General features: G+C 38.3%; 2 protein-coding genes across 3 annotated transcripts in view; one reads left to right on the forward strand and one right to left on the reverse strand.

Moving 5' to 3' along the window:
• Positions 1–21519, reverse strand: part of LOC134225231 (protein AF-9) — a 36410-nt gene extending 14891 nt beyond the window's left edge. The window contains exon 1 of one of the 2 annotated variants that reach the window (XM_062705124.1): positions 20799–21519. The gene's annotated coding sequence lies outside the window, so the exon portion shown is untranslated. Of the gene's footprint in view, positions 1–4188; positions 4420–20798 lie in introns of those variants that run through there. The other variant, XM_062705125.1, reaches the window with a different exon arrangement.
• Positions 5014–7531, forward strand: LOC134221688 (uncharacterized). The gene is made up of 7 exons (XM_062700876.1): positions 5014–5083; positions 5139–5230; positions 5332–5811; positions 6100–6145; positions 6206–6438; positions 6507–6666; positions 6809–7531. The coding sequence occupies exons 1-7, from the start codon at positions 5014–5016 to the stop codon at positions 7270–7272; spliced, it is 1545 nt and encodes a 514-aa protein (XP_062556860.1). The 3' UTR covers positions 7273–7531.
• Positions 21520–22446: the final 927 nt, after the last annotated feature.

Consider the following 22446-nt stretch of genomic DNA (forward strand, 5'->3'; position numbering starts at 1 on the left):
AATCACCCAATGCAGCGCTCTAGCCAGTGCTTCACCACCGTGTTTAAACAGCTCTCCTGGTAGTTGGTCAACTCCAGGGGCTTTGTTGTTTTTTAAGCCGGCCGATCTCCTCCTGGATTTCCTGGAGATTCGGAGCCGGAAGTCGCATGTCCTGCGCGCGTGCTCCTAGGTTCATTACCATACCGCCACCGTTGTCTGCCATATCGCCATTCAGGTGCTCTTCGTAGTGCTGCCGCCACCTTTGGATCACCTCACGCTCGTTCGTAAGAAGGTTCCCGTTTATGTCCTTACACATATCGGGCTGTGGCACGTGGCCCTTACGTGAACGGTTCAACTTCTCATAGAACTTTCGTGCGTTATTAGCGCGGTACAGTTCCTCCGTCTCTTCACGGTCTCGATCTTCCTGCTGGCGCTTTTTCCTCCGGAAAATCGAGTTTTGTCTGTTCCGCGCCCGTTTGTATCGTACCTCGTTCGCCCTCGTGCGGTGTTGCAGCAATCTCGCCCATGCTGCATTCTTCTCCTCAACTAACTGCTCACATTCGCCGTCATACCAGTCGTTTCTCTGATCCGGAGCCACCGTGCCTAGTGCAGCGGTTGTGGTGCTTCCAATGGCGGATCGAATATCTCCAGCCATCTTCAAGAGATGCTGCGCCTAGCTGCTCTTCCGTTGGGAGTGCCACTTCCAGCTGCTGCGCGTAGTCTTGGGCTAGTCTACCGTCTTGTAGCCGCCTAATGTTAAGCCGCGGCGGACGACTCCGACGCGTGTTGATCACCGTCGAGAGTTTTGAGCGCAGACATACTGCGACGAGGTAGTGGTCGGATTCAATATTCGCACTGCGGTAAGTGCGTACGTTCGTGATGTCGGAGAAGAATTTACCGTCGATTAGAACGTGGTCGATTTGGTTTTCCGTTACTTGATTAGGTGATTTCCATGTGGCCTTGTGGATATTCTTGCGGGGGAAGAAAGTGCTTCGGACTACCATTCCGCGGGAGGCTGCAAAGTTTATGCATCGTTGGCCGTTGTCGTTTGATACGGTATGCAGACTATCTGGTCCGATGACCGGTCTAAACATTTCCTCCCTTCCTTCCTAAGCGTTCATGTCACCGATGACGATTTTGACGTCCCGCAGTGGGCATCCATCGTATGTCTGCTCCAGCTGCGCATAGAACGCTTCTTTCTCGTCGTCGGATCTCCCTTCGTGTGGGCAGTGCACTTTGATGATGCTATAGTTGAAGAAACGGCCTTTTATCCTCAACTTGCACATCCTTGCGTTGATTGACTGCCACCCAACCACGCGTTGGCGCATCTTTCCCAGCACTATGAAGCCGGTTCCCAGCTCGTTGGTGGTGCCACAGCTTTGGTAGAAGGTAGCCGCTCGATGCCCGCTTTTCCACACTTTCTGTCCTGTCCAGCAGATTTCCTGCAGCGCTACGACATCGAAGTTGCGGGGATGTAATTCATCGTAGATTATCCTATCGCAACCTGCGAAGCCTAGCGACTTGCAGTTCCATGTTCCAAGCTTCCAATCGTGATCCTTTATTCGTCGCCTAGGTCGTTGCCGATTGTATATCGAGTCGTATTATCTTCTATGTCGTTCGTAATAGTTGTTTTTAAAGGCGGCTTATTGGACCTGCGCAAACCTCCTGTCTCGTCGGAGGGCCGTCGTGTCAGGGCTGTTTAGCGTCCCACCTAACACCAGGACTTGGGCTTGTGCGCTTTGAGCGGAACACGGTCGCTTTGGTGGAGCCTACTTGCGGATACATGCAGCTTTTTATAGAGGTTTAACAGGGCCCACTGTCAAACCCCACCACATCCTAGGCAGGCGCTACAACTCGCAGATGGCCTGGGGAGGGATCATCAAGCCCTTGGACATAATCCCTGCTGCCCCCCATAATATTGTCAGAGTCAAATCATTTTGTCAGTTTTTATGTTATTTAGATGTCTATTGTCATTATGGGCGCTCACAATCTACCGAAGCAGTTTATTTTGACTCACATGGAACATGTTCCATTATGCTTTATCGTAGAAATCGAATCGAAAGCTTTTTATATCAAATATGAGAAACTATTCAATCCCCGGTGCATAAAAATGACAAGAGGATTTTTTGACGTAGGACTTACGTCTTTCTTTACTATACTGGGTGTCAATTAGATATTTGGAAATCGAGAGCGTTACGCCGAAAGGGAAGATTTTGAACGTTACTAGCGCCTTTATCATTTTGATCATATTGTATCATATCATCGAGATCATATCATCTATATATCAATCGACTCGGACAATCTCCAGCAATTTGCCTATTTAATTGAAACTTAAAATTATTATTGATAAGCTATTGAAAATATCAATTCTGGTCAAAACCAGTAAAAATTTCATATATAACCAATCACGTACATTCCTAACACGGACATCAGAATTCGGTATGTCACGGCCCTTCGGGTCCACCGCAAGATTTTCTTTGTGTATAAAAGAAGCAGTGTCTGCCGTGTGCAAGTCATTACAATTTGTAACAGCAACGCGTGCTGACGTGATTTTTTGCATTTTTCATGCAGCATGCAGTCGCCAGCGGTAGAACTGCCGGTGGGTCGGCGAATATGCATGAAAAAAGTGGGCGCATTTTTTGTCATTCTGTGCTTGATGATGGTCGGATGCAGTAGTGTCGGTTGCGATGGATGCAATCGCCCATCGCATCGCTCGGAGTTCACGGCTAGAGGCCGATGATGACTGAGGCAGCGAGGGCAGCGGTGGTGGACGAAGAATAAAATTAGAGAGATTTGGTCTGCTCATCCACGAAAAGTGATTGGTTTCATAATCCACATGATCCCGATTCCCCAGCAAAAGAAATCAACTACACTGATGAAAATAAAAATCTGATTAAAATATTTGCTTTCATTAATTCGCAGAAGGCATTAGCAATTGAAAATGCACAATGAGCAATAGTGTTAATATCCATTTTAATTTTCGCTGTATTACATGTAAATGTTTTAAAAAAAAGTCCACAAAAAATAATTTCCAGAAGAATATTTAAATAAACATTATCTTATTCTTTGTTTTTTTTATTTTCTGAGAAATTATATTATTAAACTTGACGTAGACTCGAAGATTGGAATCAAAACATTAAATAATTTTTCGTGGACGTATTAACAGTACCTCTTCTATTTTCTTCTATTTTATTATATAGTTTCTTATTGTTGTGATTTTTTCAGCAGTAAGCACGCATGTTAGCATGTGAGTAAATAAGGGCCTAATAGTTAGAAACAAATCAATTCTAATTATGAATTTAATTATTAGTATTTCCAGACGTTTTGGATAAACAAATTGCTAATAATTCTACACAGCATGGAAGTTGTCGTTTCCAATATCAATACCTATAATCAAACTCCATAGATCTAAAATTTAGAAGTTAAATGTAAATACGTTACGTTAATACAAGTCTTACGTCTTCTCGCGGTTATGTTATAAACATTACCCATTGCTCTTTTTTTGCTACAAAAGAAGGCTTAGTAAATTTCTTCAAACAAATTTATAAAAAATCCAACATAATCAAAGTCCAGTTTTATTGGCTTTTCCCGGAAATCCTGGGTGAGTGGCCACTCTGACTCAATGCATTTCTGCTGCTTGCGTTAACAACAGCCAAAACAACGCCATAAGTACCTTATTAAGTACCTTCAATCAGCTTATAGGTGCATGCATCATTTAAGCCATTGCCATTAGTCTCACTTGAGGCTGTATGCAAATGACAAGGTAACGCAATCCGCATCACGCAAAGCGACGCAAAAAAAGTAGAAAGACGACAACAAAAACAATGACGGCGAACATTATTGACGATGGATAGACGCGGTGCATTGCTTTTTGATTCGTCTTGCAGCAAAGCTTGCCTATATGACAAACGATGCGACTGCAGCAGCAGGTTGCCATCTTCCAAAACGGAAGACCAGTCAGTCGGGGAGAAAAGAAAAAAAATAACATTCATATCTGATACCTTCACTACCAGATAGAAATAAAAGGGGCACTACACAAAAAGATGTCTAACATAAATCGATAAGGCGGTGTTGTTGCTTGAGCTGCTGCAAAGCTAAAAGACCGATTGTGGTACTGCGGTTTAGTGGCTTTATAAGGATGTAGCTAGGTATGTCCATACATATCTTTAACATAAGGGGAAATTCTGTGAAGAAAAGACTACTTATCACCTTAAGGCTGCTGCTGTAGGAGGAGCTGTCCAAGGCTTTGCAATCTTAAAAAGTATGTCGATGACCGGAATCCGATGACACTTCTTTTTTCACACACTTTCTTGCTATAATAAGCGTTTGAAATTACTTCACCGAGTGCAGCCTCGACTTCAAAACAAACGTGAAACGCCTAGGCAATATTTTCACTGTCTGTTTTGCTCTGATTGGAAGGATCACGAGTTGCCTTTTCGGCATTCTCTCCACTTTGACAATACTATGATGTTTGCTTCTCGCGCAATGCACTTCGTCTCTTCTCCTTTGACGGTACCTTTTGCGTACCCATAGCACGGATGGTGCAAAACACAAGATGCGTTTGTAGGAGTGGTTCCTAAACCTATTAGATGACAATTCACTGCCAAGCTAAATGAACTGTGAAAAGTATTGATGTGGGTTTACGGAGTGGAATAGACCAACTATCACAAAAATAAATAAAAAAATCACCGATTATAAATCACAATAATTGTGGTAAATATTTAGTACTGGCAGTTACAATTACATAATTATATTCAACAATAACAACAGCAATAATACACTGAACCAATAAATATGATTAAATTTATATGAAAAATATAATACCCATCTCATGATATCTATTTAATCAATTCTATTTGAGTCCAATAACACCTATCAGATACTTGATTAAGAACTAAAAGGTAACATTATGAAAATGATTTGAATCTCTAATTGATGTTATCTGATAAATCCTATGCTTTGGTTCATTTTATAATTAGATAAATTTTATATGATTGTCTAATGTGCAAATAATGTAGTTTACACATAATCAAGATGGCAGCCAGTGCGCAAAACTTGCTAGCGGATTTAGGATTTCCTGACGATTTACTTCAGGTGTTTAGAGGTAATTCATGTTTTATACTAATTCCAATTCATTACTGTAATGTTCTTCATTTTAGAATGTGGGATCACTCTGTATGAATTGGTATCCATATCGTTCGAAGACATTAAAAAGAAATTGGAATCAACATCAGTTCATTGGAAGTATGTAGTACTATTTGATATTATTGACGGTTGAAGGAAGCGAAATGTAAAATATTTCCGAAAATATTTATATTCATATATATGATTAATTTGGTGTTATTTTTACAGAAATTGTATGTTGTGCAAACAGCTCCGAACCCGTTGACCGCTAGTGCATATTTAGCACCGCTACCTCGATCCATACCTGTCACCGGATCCATTGTGATAAACAACGAAACACCGGAGGAATTACAGGCCAAGGCGGAAGTTGTCGAAGTTGTTGATACATGTTCTCACTCAGCTCAATCTGCAGTTTGTCTCAGTTATGTGCCTCCAGTTGCGGCAAGCGACGAGTTCACAGTAGCTGGTGTCTCAGAAGAGCTTGCAGAATGTTCCAATTTCTCACCGGATTCTTGTTTGAAAGAAAAACAGACGGCAGAAGCTCCCAAGCTAACATCTGCGGAAAACGGCGAATGTTTAGTGCAGGCTGGTGTTTCAGGATATCTCGATAAACATTCTCAATCCCTTCCGCAGGCTACAGTACCTGTCGCTCCTATTTCTTCGGTGACAGAATCTGGTACGGAAGACAAGCCGGTGGCAGAGCTAGAGGTAGCAACATAGAGCAGCATATTTTCAGCAAGCACTCTTCTTACGCTCTTGGAAGCTACCATAGAAGGAAAGGATATTATCGAGAAAGCGAAAATTGGTGAACTTTCAGAACCCAAACAGTTGCAATTATCAACAACTATCGCAAAGTTTCATCTACAGCATAAATCCAGACTCCGAACAGAAGATTTGGAGACATACGCCGAAGCTATCACAATTTTATTCAAGTTTGAGAGAAAGGTAAATTAAAACCATATTTTTCTACTATTGTTTTACATACTGCATTTACAGGACGATTATGATGGCAGCCGGGGCGGCGATCGTCGCAACCATGGTGGTAAAATAGCAAATAAAATTGTAAATCCGAAGCAGAAATAACGTAATACCGAAATTAAAGAGCACGAACACGCTAAAAGTTTGAAATTGTGTGCTGTTCATCAACCCAATGAAGAACCAGAAGCTCAAGATGCTGTAAACTGGTTAATTTTGAATCAGCACCCATGGGATTCTGTTTTGCACAAATGGCATCTGAGTTTTAATCACCGGAAACAATATTTAAAATCTGCTAGTCTCGTTGAACGGTTGCTCACTACATATTCGCATTATAAATCAGCGCACGGATATCAACTAGTAAGTTTAATGTTCACAAATGGTGAAATGCGGTACAAGCAATTAAAAATGCAATATTTCTTCTACAGATCAACATTGATTATCGTCTCCTAGAGGTTGGTGCAACGGATGGAATCGATAAACTGGATTCGATTACTCCAGCGATTGTAACGTACATTGCTCGAAAGGGAACCGATCCATCGGTTGTCAAACTTGTAAAACATCTAACGAATAGCAGCACCAACAAAGGTAAGCAAATCTGTTGAAGCTATGCAATCCTTAGATAAAAAACTGTGAAACTTTATCAGTAAGGTGTATTTTGCAAGTTGTAACTAATTCTAAATTATATTTCTTTTCCTTGAGCTCATCCGAATTTTTCAATTTTTTTCAGACGTTAAACTATGCGCTCTTCTACTTGGCTTGAGCACGGTTTTGCCACCTCTTATAGTTGGACGACGGTTCAAACCAACTATTTATATGGCACAGCATGACACGATTCTCTTCGTCGAATCCATCGAAGAAATAACTGCGAAAGTTCAAGAGACGTATGCATCATATGCAGAAAGAAAAATAGCGGTTGTTCCAAAGCTGGTTGTACTCGGAACCGGAATAGATAATATCGAAGGACGTTTCTTCGTGTGTTTTTCGGACGTCTGTTACGAACTACCATCTATCGCTAGAGCCACGGACGTGCTGATAAAACTATCAGTTGTTTTTGGACTGCCGTACTCTAAAGTGTCAAAACTTATTTGGCACTTCATTGCCAACTCAGCATACGGCATAGAACGTCCTGAATCATATGTGACCATTAATCGCCTTAAAGCATACTTAGAAGCCACCAAGGAGCAACATTAAAGATAATGTTCCCTTGTATGATAAAAACCTGCAGTCATGCGTTCCTATCAGTAGATTTATACCTGGAACATATCAAAGAGTATCATCGTGTACCGGTGGACTACCGGTACGAATGTACTGGACCATCATGTAGACTAGTTTTTTCGAAATTTTACCCGTTTAAAAAGCATCTGATGTTACACTCTGTTCCACATCAAAAAGAGAAAAGCACCATCAGTGATATTCCTATCGACGAAGATAGAAATTATTACAACGCACATTGCAGCACCAGTCCAAAAAAACAGAAGTGTGGCGAAACGACGGAATTCGCAGAAAACATTGAGATTACAGAGAAACGTGACGCGATAGACCAGGCAGCTTTAATGTTTACGGTTGGTTTACACAACAAAAATAACATCACTAGAAAAGATGTGTATGATATACAGCGGAAAGCAGGTCTCATATTTTCGGAGCTAGGTCGCCTCCTATCCGATTTGAATATGACGTCAGACAATATTGATGATGCATTTAATTTTAAGAATTACCTACAGAAAATGACAAATGTTTTCGGTTTCATTAGTTCGGATTTTAAGTTTTTAATTATTTGTATAAGACAGATAACCTGCGATTGCCAACAGTCATAACCGTAGAAAAAATAAGCTAAATAGAAATCCTATCAGTTTTAGTGAAGGATTAGATATAAGTCATGATCAAAGCTTATTAATATTGATGCCTTTAAAATTTCAAATAACTTCGTTCTTAGAGTCAAATGACGTACTCCAGAAGATTGTCACCAGAACGCTCGAGTTAGAAAAATCAGATCAAATACGAAACTACGTTAATGGAACAAAATGGAAAGAAATCAAAGAGAAATACGCAGACGAAATTGTTTTACCTATCTGGTTGTATACGGACGAATTTGAAGTAAATGATAGTCAAAGTTCGCATAATAATCGACACTCCGTATTTGGAATCTACTATAATTTTCCCACGGTCCCAGAAGAATTTCAAGCCAAGTTGAATAATATTTTGTAGCTGGTATGTTGAGAAAAGTAGATGTAAAAGGCAGTGAAATCAACAGTTTGCTAGATGCATTAATTGCGGAGTTCACTAAACTAGAACAAGATCCAGTAGAGCTAAATATTAATCGCAAAGCGATAAATGTTAGATTCGCTCTATGTCTGTTGCAAGGCGACAACTTGGGAATACATACTACCTTGTGCATGTCCAGCAGTTTCAATGCTAGTTTCTACTGTCGTTTTTGTAGACGACCTAAAGAACTTTTGAAGAGCGATGTTAATGAGCATGCTGACTGTATGCGACGCAGGGCTGACTATGAAGAAGATATAGAAACTGATAGGCATAGCGAAACAGGTGTACAAGGGTACTCTGTGTTTAATAAACTGCCATCATTCCATGTAGTGGAGAATAAAAGTGTTGATCCAATGCATGACTTATTCAGCACCGGTATATGCAAATATGGTTTTACGGAAGTTTTAGATTACTGTATTTACCGTAAGAAATACTTTACAATAGATGATTTTAATACAATTCGTCGTAACATCGGTGAACTCAGCTTGGATAGCGAACTCAAACGGATGCCAAACATAACTGAAACGTATAACAGTAAGGAGAAACGTAAATCTGTATCCATTCGTCTAACATCAAATGAAATGCGCATATTCAGTCACTATTTTACTTTTATTGCTGGACGGTTTATCCCAAGAGAATATGAAGTGTGGGTGTATTGCACTTCTTTAGTAAAATTAGTAGATATGTGTTTAAAACGCTCTTTTACAAATGAAGAACTTGATATACTCAAAGATTTGATTTGTGAACACCATAGTTTGTATCTGGCGCTTTTTAAAAGAGATCTCAAACCGAAACACCATTTTTTGGTCCATTACCCAAATATTATTCGTACATCTGGACCTGTAGAAAAAATGATGTGTTTTAGGAACGAAGCAAAACACAAAGGCTTCAAGCAATATTCGCACATAATGTCCTCTCGTAAAAACATCTGTTACACGTTGTGTGTAAAAGCTTCTTTGCAATTTGCCTATGAGCTTTTGAATGACAATTTCTTTAAGGTTTCCGTTGAAGCAAATTTTGATCTGTGTGACGTGCGTTCAAGATGTTATTATAAGATGCTCATTCAACCGATTGTCATTGATTCAGGGTTTGAAATATTATGCACAAATGAAATTGTGTTCAAAGGAACCAAATATAGAGCAGGATACTTTATTTCAATAGTCGACAAAATCAATACATTCTTATATCAAATACTAGATGTTGTAAAACACAGCGATATTTGTTACTTGGTTGTTCAAGCTTGGAGAACTGGGATGTTTGACAATCACTACTTGGCATATGAGGCAATTGAAAGTATTCGGAACGCTGAGCTCATTCCAATTGATTCTTTCAATGTTCCACCTGTTACGTTATACAATATTGATGGTCATTTTTACTTCCGTAATAAATCATGTTTTAATATAGATAACTAGGATAAGAGATAATTGTACCTACATAAGTAGAATAAATCATTAGATATAGCATAATAAATGGATAAGCGTATTTTTTAAACATGTTTTTAATTAGAAATTGATTTGCTTCTGTTATCACAATATATATCAAATATATATATAATATATATATAATATATATCAGAATGTTGTTTTCGAAACAACATAATGAATCTGGAACATTTGATATATATTGCGATAACTGGAGTAACAGTTTTATTTTTTTGCGCTTTTATTTGAATGGTATTTCAGATGTGCTTGAAAATCTTATAAATTTTATTGGAAAATTATATGGTTTTAAAAGTCAAATAAGATAAAATGTATTGGAATTGGTATATGATTGGAACAAACATTGCTCTCAATTTCTATATTTATTTTATATAAAAGTTATATGATTAACATAATAAACATAATCTATATGATTCTGATATAATAATCATATGAAAACCATTATGGAAAAAAGCTATATGGTTTTACTAATGAATTGAACATGAATAATATTTTGAGTGTATTTACATCAAATACTTGTTGGGGGGCCTCCTGCTACAAAGCAAGACCATGCTGAGGGTGGCTGGGTTCGATTCCCGGTGCCGGGCTACACAATTTTCGGATTGGAAATTGTCTCGTCTTCCCTGGGCATAAAAGTATCATCGTGCTAGCCTCATGATGTACGAATGCAAAAATGGTAACCTGGCTTAGAAACCTCGCAGTTAAGAACTGTGGAAGTGCTTAATGAACACTAAGCTGCGAGGCGGCTCTGTCCCAGTGTGGGGATGTAATGACAATAAGAAGAAGAAGACTTGTTGGGATCTTTTGTAGCTTAGTGATAAGCCGCGCGGCTACAAAGCAGATATGCGAAGGGGTCTTAGTTTGAATTGTTTAGGTCCATTTGGTATACAGACCATTTGACACAATGTGTTGGGCATCTAAAGGCTATTTGGCATAACGAGAATTTGGAATAATACAAACATTTTTACCCTTCTTACACCCTAAGAAGGGTATTAAGATCACTTGAAAAATCGACTTTTTATCCGAGACTCGGAGACCCAAGTCATATATACCAATCAACTCAGCTCGACGAACTGAGCATGTGTATGTATGTGTGTGTGTGCGTGTGTGCGTTACAAAAAATGTCACATCTAGATCTCAGCCGTCTGTGAACCGATTTGCATGATTTTATCTTTAAACGAAAGCTATGCCTTTGCTATTGAACGCATTTTTTTTTTTGCAATCGGATATTTAGTTTCAGAGATATTCGTGAAATACGAATCTTAAGTGTATTTTCAGATAACTAACAAAATAATGTCACATAATCAACTCAGCCGTATGTGATCCAATTTGTACGCTTTTATTTTTATACGAAAGCTATTGCTTCGCGATAGAACACATTATTTTTTTCTGCAATCATATTGGGTTCCAGAGATATCTGTGAAATACGAACATAAACCATTAGACGTATTTTGTCACAACATTGGCAAAATAAAATCACATCATGATCTCATCTGTCTGTGGACCGATTTGTACAATTTTATGTTTAAATGAAAGGTATGTCTGTGCCATTGAACGCGTTGATTTTTTTCTACAATCGGACATTTGGTCCCAGAGATATGTGAGAAATACGAACATGGAGCATATTTCCAGAAAATTAACAAAATAATGTCACATCAAGATCTCAGCCGTCAGTGGACTGATTTGCATGCTTTTATCTTTATACGAAAGCTATGGCTTTGCCATTGAACCACTATTTTTTTGCTATCGGATATCTGTGAAATACTAAAATGAAATATCCTTTTTACCCTTCTTACACCCTAAGAAGGGTATTAAGTTTACTTGAAAATCGACTTTTTATCCGAGACTCGAAGGACCAAGTCATATATACCAATCAACTCAGCTCAACGAACTGAGCATGTGTATGTATGTGTGTGTGTATGTGTGTGTGTGTGTGTGTGTGTGTGCGTGTGTGCGTGTGTGCGTCAGGGGCGTCTCGTGGACTTTTGTTACACCTGTTCTACCATGCTGATAAAAAACAAAAGATTTATCAAGCTGAGTGGTTTCGAATGAAAGTTATGCATTTAATCTAATATTACAACCTTTTCTTGTACAACTTAACCAAATATTAGAAAAAAAAAACAATTTAAATAGAAAGGATTTATAAAACAATAAATAACTTATTAATCTCTTTTGTTACAAAAATGTTTTAAATTTAGATGCATTCAAAATTTTAAACTCTCGCAAATCGTCTAAAATCTAACTTGGTAGCAGTTAGCAATAACTGGATATTGCTCAGAATAGAGATCTTTCAATTCGGCTCATTCCACCATTCGGGGTACACGGGTCCCATCGCCGTTAATGTTTAAACTCTCACATATTTTGTTGCTATAAAAGAAATGTTATTAACCATTATCAGTATAATAATTATAGTATATAATTAGTATATAATTATACAATTATTGTTTAATGCGACCCTAGATTGTGACGACCAATGAGTCACATTTAGAAGCTGAAATGTATTCCAGTTATTTATTTCTTCAAATTTAGTGAAAACTATCCAGCTTTCCACGTTTGCCATAATGGCGGCTGCTATAAATAAATTTGACAGTAACTGCTTCCGACGGTTAACTGCTTTCGGCGCTCCCGACGGTGGTTGTATCTTAGCAACTATCTTACACTATTTATTTATTGTTACTTGAGCCAGCACAAAATAGAAAAAAAAAAACTGGAGAATATTCAATTCTCGTAACAAACGATAATAAGAAACAATTTCTTGATTTGACGAATCATATTCATCTCTTTTATGTTTTAGGGGGAAGAAAAACAATTCGGCATTCAAACGCAAGAATTAGTCAAAGTACAAGTTCTTCTTGTTCAGCTTGTAACGCAACCCATTTCAGTTTAGTTTTTGCACTCGACGCAAATACCTTATTTTAGTTTAGTTTTTGCACTCGGATCCTAATTTTCCCGAGGGGATACGATAAGAGGCAGAGCATAAAATAATCACCTTCACGAAGCAACTTCAGGCCGAATATTGACAAACGTCGCATGACTATTCAAAACATAGAATGACTTACTCAGTTTTTTTCTTCACATATTCATTCATTTGATTGGTACTGATAATGGTCACTGCGTTTGATTGGCCTTAATTATGTTGACTTTTGGCACTAAAATTGTCCCTCAGTTCAAAGTCGGAGTCAGATCTATGTGAGTAATTGTTGAAATCATCTTTAAAGTGTTTAGTTTTACAGTTATTTATTAGTTTACGAAATCTTAATAAATACTCACTGACTGATATTTGATCGGAAATTGTCAAAGTTCAGCCGAATATGAATATGTAAGAAGTGAGGGTGACAAAGAAGGCCGATGGGCTTCACCAAAAATATTCGATTATTTCAAGCTCTGATAAGAGGAATTTGAACATAAATACCCAGCTGTGCTGATTTGTCGAATCAAATTTCTTAGCATTTCCTAATGAGTAAGAACGAATGTTAGCTAATTTCTAGTTTCTTATACATACAAGTCACTTAAGTAATACTTAAGTCACGCTCGGAGAAGCTAGAATGTGCATTTGACTGCACATTGAGTTCCATTAACGGCAAACAATGCTTTACGATGATTTTTGACAAACATTCAGAATCTACCTTAACTTTAGATTAATTCTTCTTGTACCAACAAGAATGCTAAAATAGATTCAATAAACCAAAGATAGAGATTGCCGATGTAGTCACCTGGCGGATCATCGTTTGCTGTTGAGGAAAGCCAATCTTCTTCTAACTGGTAACAAGATGTCACAAGAATTAACCTTGCAAAGAATAGTACATACTAATGAATGAAAGATAATGTTATTAGTTTCGTTTATCAACTCTTCTGCAAGTTTATTTATAAGTTAGCTTAACACATTAACACTTCTACTTGGAATACACGACGACTTGCATCCCTATCGTCTTGAGAATTGAATTGCCGTATCCAGCTAGCCCGTCGTGGGAGCGGAAGAAGAACGACACATAGATAAGGGATTAATAAAGACCACAACAAGCTCTTCAACATTCGCTGGCATCGAAAAGATATGCTTACATCGTGTCCTGAAGAAAGCCAGAGATAAGTGGAATGTGCTAGAATTCCTGGTAATTTTTTGAGCTATTCATACTCTGAAGTTAACGGAATCGGAAAACAACATGAGAAAGCACTGGTAGCCGTTAGAGTTTAGACACTTGTTGGCTGGGTTTCTGATGAGGGAAAACAAAAAAAAACTAGAACATTATTTAGAAGCTGACACCGAGGCGGCCACATATTAGGATCCTCTGTCACCTCATCCTACTCTAACAAGGCTCAGCTTGCGATCTATCCTTGGGCAGCTCGTCATTAGCCATGTTGAGTTCCTAACGGTCAATTTTCCGCTGATACTCATCGTTAGGAAAATAAAACAAAAAATAAAATAAAATGCTTTCGTGATGGTCCTTATATTGCTAATGCTAGATGATCCCTAAATTACATGTATTTTAACTGCCATATTGGCTTTCTGTTGCTTGTTTTAGGAGTTCTTCGAGTTTCTATTGAAATGGTAGTTCTATTTCGCCAGTTTTTTCTTGCCAACAGATTTTTCCACCCCCTGTAAACAAACAAGGTAAAACTGGTTGCTTAGCTACACAATTCCAGCGTCGATTGCAATTCAGCGTCGGAAGCAGTTAATGTCAGATTTAATTATAGCAGTCGCCATTATGGCTAGCGTGGAAAGCTGGATACCTTTTTCTCTATGTTGATTGATTTTGAATATTCGTAAAAAGCATTATTTAATGTCTCTTTTGAAAACGCAAACATTAATTTAATATTGTTCTTGATGCATTGCATATTCATCAGGAGAAAAAAAAACAAACCGTTTCCAATCATCGAAGTATGAACGAAATCGTGCGCGGTGCGCCTTTCGGCAAAGCACAGCCCGACACTACGATCGAGTCTAACCGAAGGTGCGTCGCATAGTTGATTGTTCTCGCAGCGCGTCGAACGGGTTCGATTCCTGCTGCGCGCATAGCAGAACTTGCATCTAAACGTGCTTGCTTCGCATGCGAAAGAGTATGATGTGAGGAAACGGAGAAAGCTGGCAACGCTCACGCTGGTTCTCTGCGCGCGGAGAACGAGTGAGCATACCAAGGAGGAAATTATTTCAAATCATTTGTCATGGCGCAAAACTTTAAATTTGACTGCTGTTGGTTCTTCATTATGGATCGTACGACTGGCAAAAGCTTTCTTTGCGATGGGGTGTGGTGTGTCGGGGAAACACACATTTAGCTGCAAATTGACTGTAAGGCAAGCATGTGGCGTTAACTTGATCTACCTACGAAATATTTTGTTTCTTTAGATGTTTAGATGATAAAATCATTGGAAATATTACGTGAAACTTTGTTTTAAAATTTACTGAGTAAATTATTTGCCCTAATAATTAATTGCCAAGACATTAATTTCCTACTTCTGACCTAAAAATGGTTACCTGTTCCATGAACAGGTAGAACGTATGGACGAGTCGCCTCTGGTGTGCGTTACAAAAAAATGTCACATCTAGATCTCAGCCGTCTGTGAACCGATTTGCATGATTTTATCTTTAAACGAAAGCTATGTTTTTGTCATTGGACCCATTATTTTTTTTCTGCAATCGGAAATTCGGTTTCAGAGATATCTGTGAAATACGAATATGAGACATATTTTCAGACTATTAATGAAGAATTGTCACACCAATATCTCAGCCGTCTATGACCCAATTTGAACTCTGTTGGGCTTAAACAGAAGCTGTAATATTGCCATTTAAGGCGGCAAATCAAATCTGCAGTCTTTTTGTATTTTTTTAAAATTGTTAAATTTCCAGAAATATCCTTTTTTTTTATTTTGAAATCGATGAAAATAATATTTTACCAATGTTTGCTTTATGCTTATTTCGCTTTTTATGGATATACGACTTTCTCACTTGTGTCTTGGTGCTGCTTGAATTATTTTATTTGTAAAAATAATAAATATTAATTTCATATAACTTTTTTTTCCCCTTTTACTATTACCATAATCGCAGATCAAAGAACTAGATATAAAATGTGTATGTTACAAGATAGAGCCCCTTCAAGATCTCAATAGTTTGCTATCTGATTGAGCTCTCTTAACTTAATTTTTTTTTTTCAATCGGATATTGGATCCTGCTGATATTTCTGAACTCCGAAAAAAAAATTACCAACTAAAGATTCGAACTTTTTTTCGAGCATAAAATTTCGTTTATTTGTTATCCAATTAAAGTTCATGTTCATGCATAGTAATTGTAATATGCAGTGCACCCATAACCTTTCAAAGGTGTAAGAAGGGTTCCATTCACTGTAGGTGGATTAAGTCGGGTTTTTGTTAAATATCTTGGCTGTGCATATGCACAGCACATGTTTCGAAATGGACAAATTGATATGAAATGTGCGAAAAAGAATCCACGTGTCTTGGAGGGACTCGAACCCTCAACCTCCTACTCTCTAGATAGGCGTGATAACCCCTACACAACAAGACCACTTAAAGGTCACGTTTGCGGAAAAGCCATCAGAATCCGAGTATCAACCTCCACCGCGGTTAGCTCTTTTTTTGCAAATTGAATATCTTTCGGATGCTTGATTTGTCCAATCTTCACATGTGCTTTACTGTTGTATATCCACAGTCAAGCGAGTGTCCCTAGTCCGCCTTCACTCCTCGCCCACCAACATTCGAATGCTACAAACAGTCTCGACCAAAAGTGAAATATTATAATTACTAACCTGTTCATAGCTTATGATTTTACTTCCCGTCATAATGAACATATCTCGCGTAACATTTGAAAAGGGCCTACAGCCAAAACGTAAACATTGAGAAAATGCTGTTCGAAAAAATGCATCACAATTTCTATTCCTATTTCCCAGTTTTATGTTATTTTATGCAGCAAAAACTCCCAAAAGCACATAATAAACACTATTTATCTATCCATAACCTTAACTGCATCGAAAACATGCAAAAATGTGTCGAAATCGTTAAAATAAAATTTTAAGTCTATTTTCATATTTTTCTCCGGAATTGGCCCTCTTGATAAGTCATTCTGCATTTGCTTGTCATTCATAGACCCTTTGTTTATGGCATTTTTCGAAAGTAAACACGGGATAAGGCTTTTCGGGAGGGGAAATTTTCTCTCTCCGAGGTCGGGCCGATGACGGTTCGGAAAAAATACCCGTTATCGGCCCGAAATTGGAGAAGGCTTATCCCAGACAGAAAAAAACGAGTGGCTTGGCCGTTTTTTAGGGTGGACCTACACATATTTTGAAAATAACACGTTGTAGGCCCATTAAAAAATTAGTTTTTTCTAAGTAATTTAATTGAAGATGCGGAATATTTTTATACTATTAGTAGCTATTAGAGGATACTATCGAAGGGTGTTAAAATTGAATTTGTTTACTTTTCATTGTAGGCCCTAATCAATTGTTAAGCGAGATATCTCTTCATTGCATCATAATATGATATTATGTGCTTTGCAGGGTTTGAATCCAAAGAAGAATGAGAAAATCTCTCACTTATCATGTCTGTATTTACTCTCGATAGGTAGCATACCGTGAGAGAAGTTTTTCGGTAGCTGTTACGATAATGAACTGATGCGGGGGCTACAACCCATGATAAACTTCTTTCAATAAGCCCCAATTGCGGGGGGCACCGGTTTTGATGATGCATTTCAACTTGTTTTACACAGCTGTTTGAAAAAAATATGGTCCCAACGTGAAATGAGCGAGAACAAAGCGTTTCATCAAACCCCATCGGTGGGGGCCGCCTATCCGAATCAGATTTTTTTTTCAACTTGTATACAAGTGTGAAAGTTTTGTTTTCATGGCTTGTTATGATTCGAAGAGGTTTTTGCCTCTCTTTTATCGTTGTTCGTTATCTATCGAGAGCAATTTCTGCAAACCCTGGTGCTTTGGCTTAAACTTTGGGATGAATCAGCCGATACGTACCAATAGACCTGCACAGGAGTTCATCAAATTCACTCACCTAATGGATTTTGACACTTGAGCGGGGTATTCTCTCGAACAAAAGTTCATTTTGCGTTCATTATGCGACCCGCTCATAATTTCTTGGGGGCGTTCATTTTGCATTAGTCTATTTAATATCTCTCCGCGATTACTTCACTTCTTCTCACAGCGTAATTAGGTTCTGCAGCATGACGTCACGAATAAATTCGGTCCTCGTCAAATGAACTTCTTGACAGTTCAGTAGTACTATCCACTCACTCCGACGAGGACTCCGACAAGGTACGACTTCCTGATTGGTTGGCTGCCCCCGAGTCCAACGCGAAGTACTAGGTACTAATCTGTCATCAGAGTGAGGTTACGTACAGACACTGTAGAACCTAATAACCTTGGATGGAAGTACCAGGAAAAACCCAGATTAATCCACCTAGCGTTGGTGGTGCCTTTCTCGCATTTAGTTAAGACACCAACCTTATATGGGGTTTATATGGTCCTATGTACAATTTTCTTCATAACGCAATGACCGATCGTTATAAAATTCAATAGTGATCAACGAGACTTTGTCCCCTGTCGAATAAAGCTTGTTGCGAAAAAAAACGGTTCAGGATTACTATACGAAAAGTTGTCTAATGTTTTTTATAGCTTTTGTGCACACACATACGCACACACATACACACACACGGACAGGCAGACATGTGCTCAGCTCGTCGAGCTGAGTAGATTGGTATATAATACTGTGGGTCTCAGAGGCTTCTATAAAAAGTTCGTTTTCGGAGTGAAATGATAGCCTTTCGGTACAACTTTGTTGTACGAGAAAGCCAAAAATAGACAACTTTTGGAAGGAATTTCTGTAAAAGTTCCTGGGAGGAATTCAGTACAGGTAGTTTGCGTGATCGCCATGTGAGAGCGAAAACAGAGGTATTTTCATTTTTAAGAGACCCAGTGGCGTAGCCACGGGGGTAGTTTTGGACATAACCCCCAGAGACAACATTTTAAGAAGAAATTTTTTGCCGAAAAAAAAAATGTTCCGAAACTCCCCCCCCCCCCCAAACCCATTTTCAAACCTTAATATTTCAACACTCCTTCGCCCTTCCAGATTATTCAAATGCTTCATTATTCCTAAAATTTCTGCGTTATCCAGAGTCTGACAAATAATCACAACTTTTGTTATTCCTTCAGAATTCCTAGATTTGTACCGGTATTGTCAAGATTCTCAATCTCATTCTACATGTTTAGACTGCATTCCCATTTTCTGCTGGTTATTCGGTTCTTTTACAGATTTTCTAGACATCCTATTTCCTATTTATCCAGCATTTGCTGATTCATCCTGTCAATTTGGGACGAGTAGGCTGAACCGAGGCTGTCAATCCGGGACGTCATGACACATTCATTTACTAATTGCTACATATGTACTTCTTCTTCGATGGCTCTACATTTCCACTGGAACTTGGCCTGCTTTTCATCGTAGTATTCTACTAGCATTTCTTTAGTTATTGATTGAAAGCTCTTCTATGTCCGCCATTGTATGAGAATGTATCTTGTTTGGGAAGTACAATGGATACACTATGCACAGGGAGTCAAGATTTTTTACCACTCGAAAACATCCTAGAACGGATCGAGAATCGAACTCGCCATCTCCGGATTGGCAATACTATGCCTTTGCTCCTAAGGCTAGCTGGAGACCCTACATGCTACATCTATAATGCACATTGAATAAAATGTTTGATGAAATGATGAAATGCTTATAATATACATATTATGTAGAATACTAATTTGAAAAAGCAAGCCAAGCTCCAGTTGAAATGTAGAGCCATTGAAGAAGAAGCAGAGCTTGGTAAAAACTGATATGAGAATATTATGCAATAAGATAAAGTACAGACATGAAGGATTGAAAGATTGAAAATTAATTATACAGAAGTTTGAACGCAAAGTACATACAGTGTCGACCCGATTTTGTCACTCCCCGATTTTGTCTACCCCCGATTTTATCACGTTTTCGACCCGATTTTATCACGTCCCGATTTTGTCACGTTTTCGACCCGATTTTGTTACCCAAAAATTTTATTCGTTCTTTTTATTTTCGTAAATAAAACCATAAACAACAATGATTTTCAAGAAATAAATTTTACCGCATGGAATTTTCTATGAATAACTTTCCAGTACCTGCGAAGGATTTTGTAAGCATTTTCAACAAGAAATAACGAGTACCGTTCACGCATTTTGCCTTTCCTAGGCATAAACTAATTCATATTTGTAAAATAAATTAAAAAATTGAAAATATTTTTTTTCCCGATTTTGTCACATGCTCTATTTTATCACCCCAAAATTCACCAGGGGTGATAAAATCGGGATATTACTGTAATATAATTTGCTCCTCGGCCAGAACAACGTTTCTGTTTACTCTCTCTTTGTCGATATATTCAAATGTATACTCCATTGCGCAGTGACGTCACGCACGACTTTTGACAGGTACTGGTCCTGTTGTTTATAGACGATTACATTTTTATTTTGATATATTTGTATCATTCTTTGGATTATCTGATTGATAATTACCCAAACCCTATCGATAATTACCTATATTAGAATGCGAAATGTACGGAAGGTCCTCAACATCGTGAAATATGCAGATTTAATTTGGTTAAAAAAAATTCTAAGTCCGAAACGTAAACAACAGGACCAGTACCTGTCAAAATTGTGAGGTTAGGTTTTCCGCGCACAATGACCTATAGTCTATAGACCATCTTTGGGCAATAACAAACACATCAAAAACAAGAAAAACATTTGGTTTGTTGTTGTTTTTCATAGCAACGAGCATTTTTCAATCTAGTATCCATTTCGATACTGTTCCATTCTTCGATCTCTCCCTATTTCTATAATCAATAGATGGTTAAATATCGACATTTGGAGAGGCGACTGTACGCAGGTAACATGTTTCGCGTAAATTAAAACCCTATTATAAATGATAAAAAAAAGTGTACTGCGAATATGAAAAATATACCTATGCTATCCTGACGAAGTCAAGTGTATTTACCTTATTTTGTTTTTTACGGGTTACAATGTTGAGGGTGATCTTTGAGTAATAAACCGTGCCAACAGTCGGATTCAGTTTTTTGCTAGTTAAACTGATTATTTAACAACTTTTTATCCCACAATATTTCAGGAGCCACAAATATTCATCAATATTCACTATACGATGTAGTTATCAGCACTACAATTCCAACTTTTATCGCGGTTTTTGTGGTTTGGTACGCGTTTCATCCCATCCAGATCGAACTGGGGCGGATTGCACAGTGGTGACCGCAAAAGGAAAATAAACACCACAGTTTCACGTACACAATCTTGCTTATGGCACGGCGCTAAACCTTACTACGCACACAGAAAAATTCGATTCCCGCCGTGGTAACTCGAATGGGCACTCGCACGCACTTTGCACTTCTGACCACCCCCGACAGAAGGTGCACAAAAGTCTCGAAAACTTCCTCACCCCCTCGACTACAGAGGGCTTGTGTAGTTGTGGTTGTAATCCACAGCCGAAGTGAAAATTCGAACTTTCTTCAAGTGGTCTGTCACTTTCCGCGGATTTACCTTAGAATATTGATACTGTTTTCAATTAACTGCACAAGATTAGTACTAAAGGCGCACAATGCCACTATTTTCCGAACGATTGCAACGGGTTTTCGCGATTTTATAAGGAAAATCTGGAACTATCCGAAGGATCTACATTTTGCACGTACTTTCGCCACTCGCGACTCTTGAAGAGACATGAAAACGAATCACGCACACACACACCGACCTGGGGCACTCACGCATCAGTGAGTGCGGGTGTCAGGCAGCTAAAGAGACCCGTATATGAATAAAGACGAGAATAGTATAGCACAGACAAACAGACGTAACACTAGAGAAATTACCAATTTGAAAATTATTCGTTGCGCATTGCACATGTCAAGCTCTATCTGGAATAAGGGCGAATGTCGCAAGAGAGAATTCTCTTCGCCGACTTCCCCTCTTTTAAATTAAAGTGACAAGCAGATGATTTCGTTGCGGTTTTCCCCCTCAGAACGAAAGAAAACAATGAAAACTTGCATTCTGAGGTGATAAACCGCGATGAAATCCACTGCTTGTCACTTTTATTTAAAAGAGGGGAAGTCGACGAAGAGAATCCTCTCTTGCGACATTCGCCCTTTTACCAGATAGAGCTTGATGTAAAGAAGTCTATCGTTCAAAACTTGACCATAGTGACTAAGGTTTTCGTAGACCAGACTGTATGAGAAACGGGTTGTTAAGAATGTTAACAGTATACGATGGCGATGGCGAGTGTACACGTAAAAAAAATTTAATGTTGTTTATTATTAAGATTTCTGATACTTTTTTTGCCAAAGCAAGCGTTGAATGGTATGTATAAGAAAAAACTTATACTTTGCATTAGTCACATACATTCCGAAACTAATACTTTTCATTAACTTATGAATGTTATTAGCTTTTTGATACGCGATCATTCATTAGGTGGCATAATGAAGAGTATAAGTATTGCCGATTTCACCAATTTGAAGAGTTATGTGTAGATTGTGATTTGCCCGCTTCTTTTTCTCACACTCACTCTCATTTCGGGTTGATCGATTTTTGTTACTGAAATTTACCCAATTATAACCCATTACTCGTTAGTCACATGTAAGCGTGTA

This window comes from Armigeres subalbatus, chromosome 3, assembly GCF_024139115.2.
Source record: "Armigeres subalbatus isolate Guangzhou_Male chromosome 3, GZ_Asu_2, whole genome shotgun sequence".
Classification (NCBI taxonomy): Eukaryota; Metazoa; Arthropoda; class Insecta; order Diptera; family Culicidae; genus Armigeres; species Armigeres subalbatus.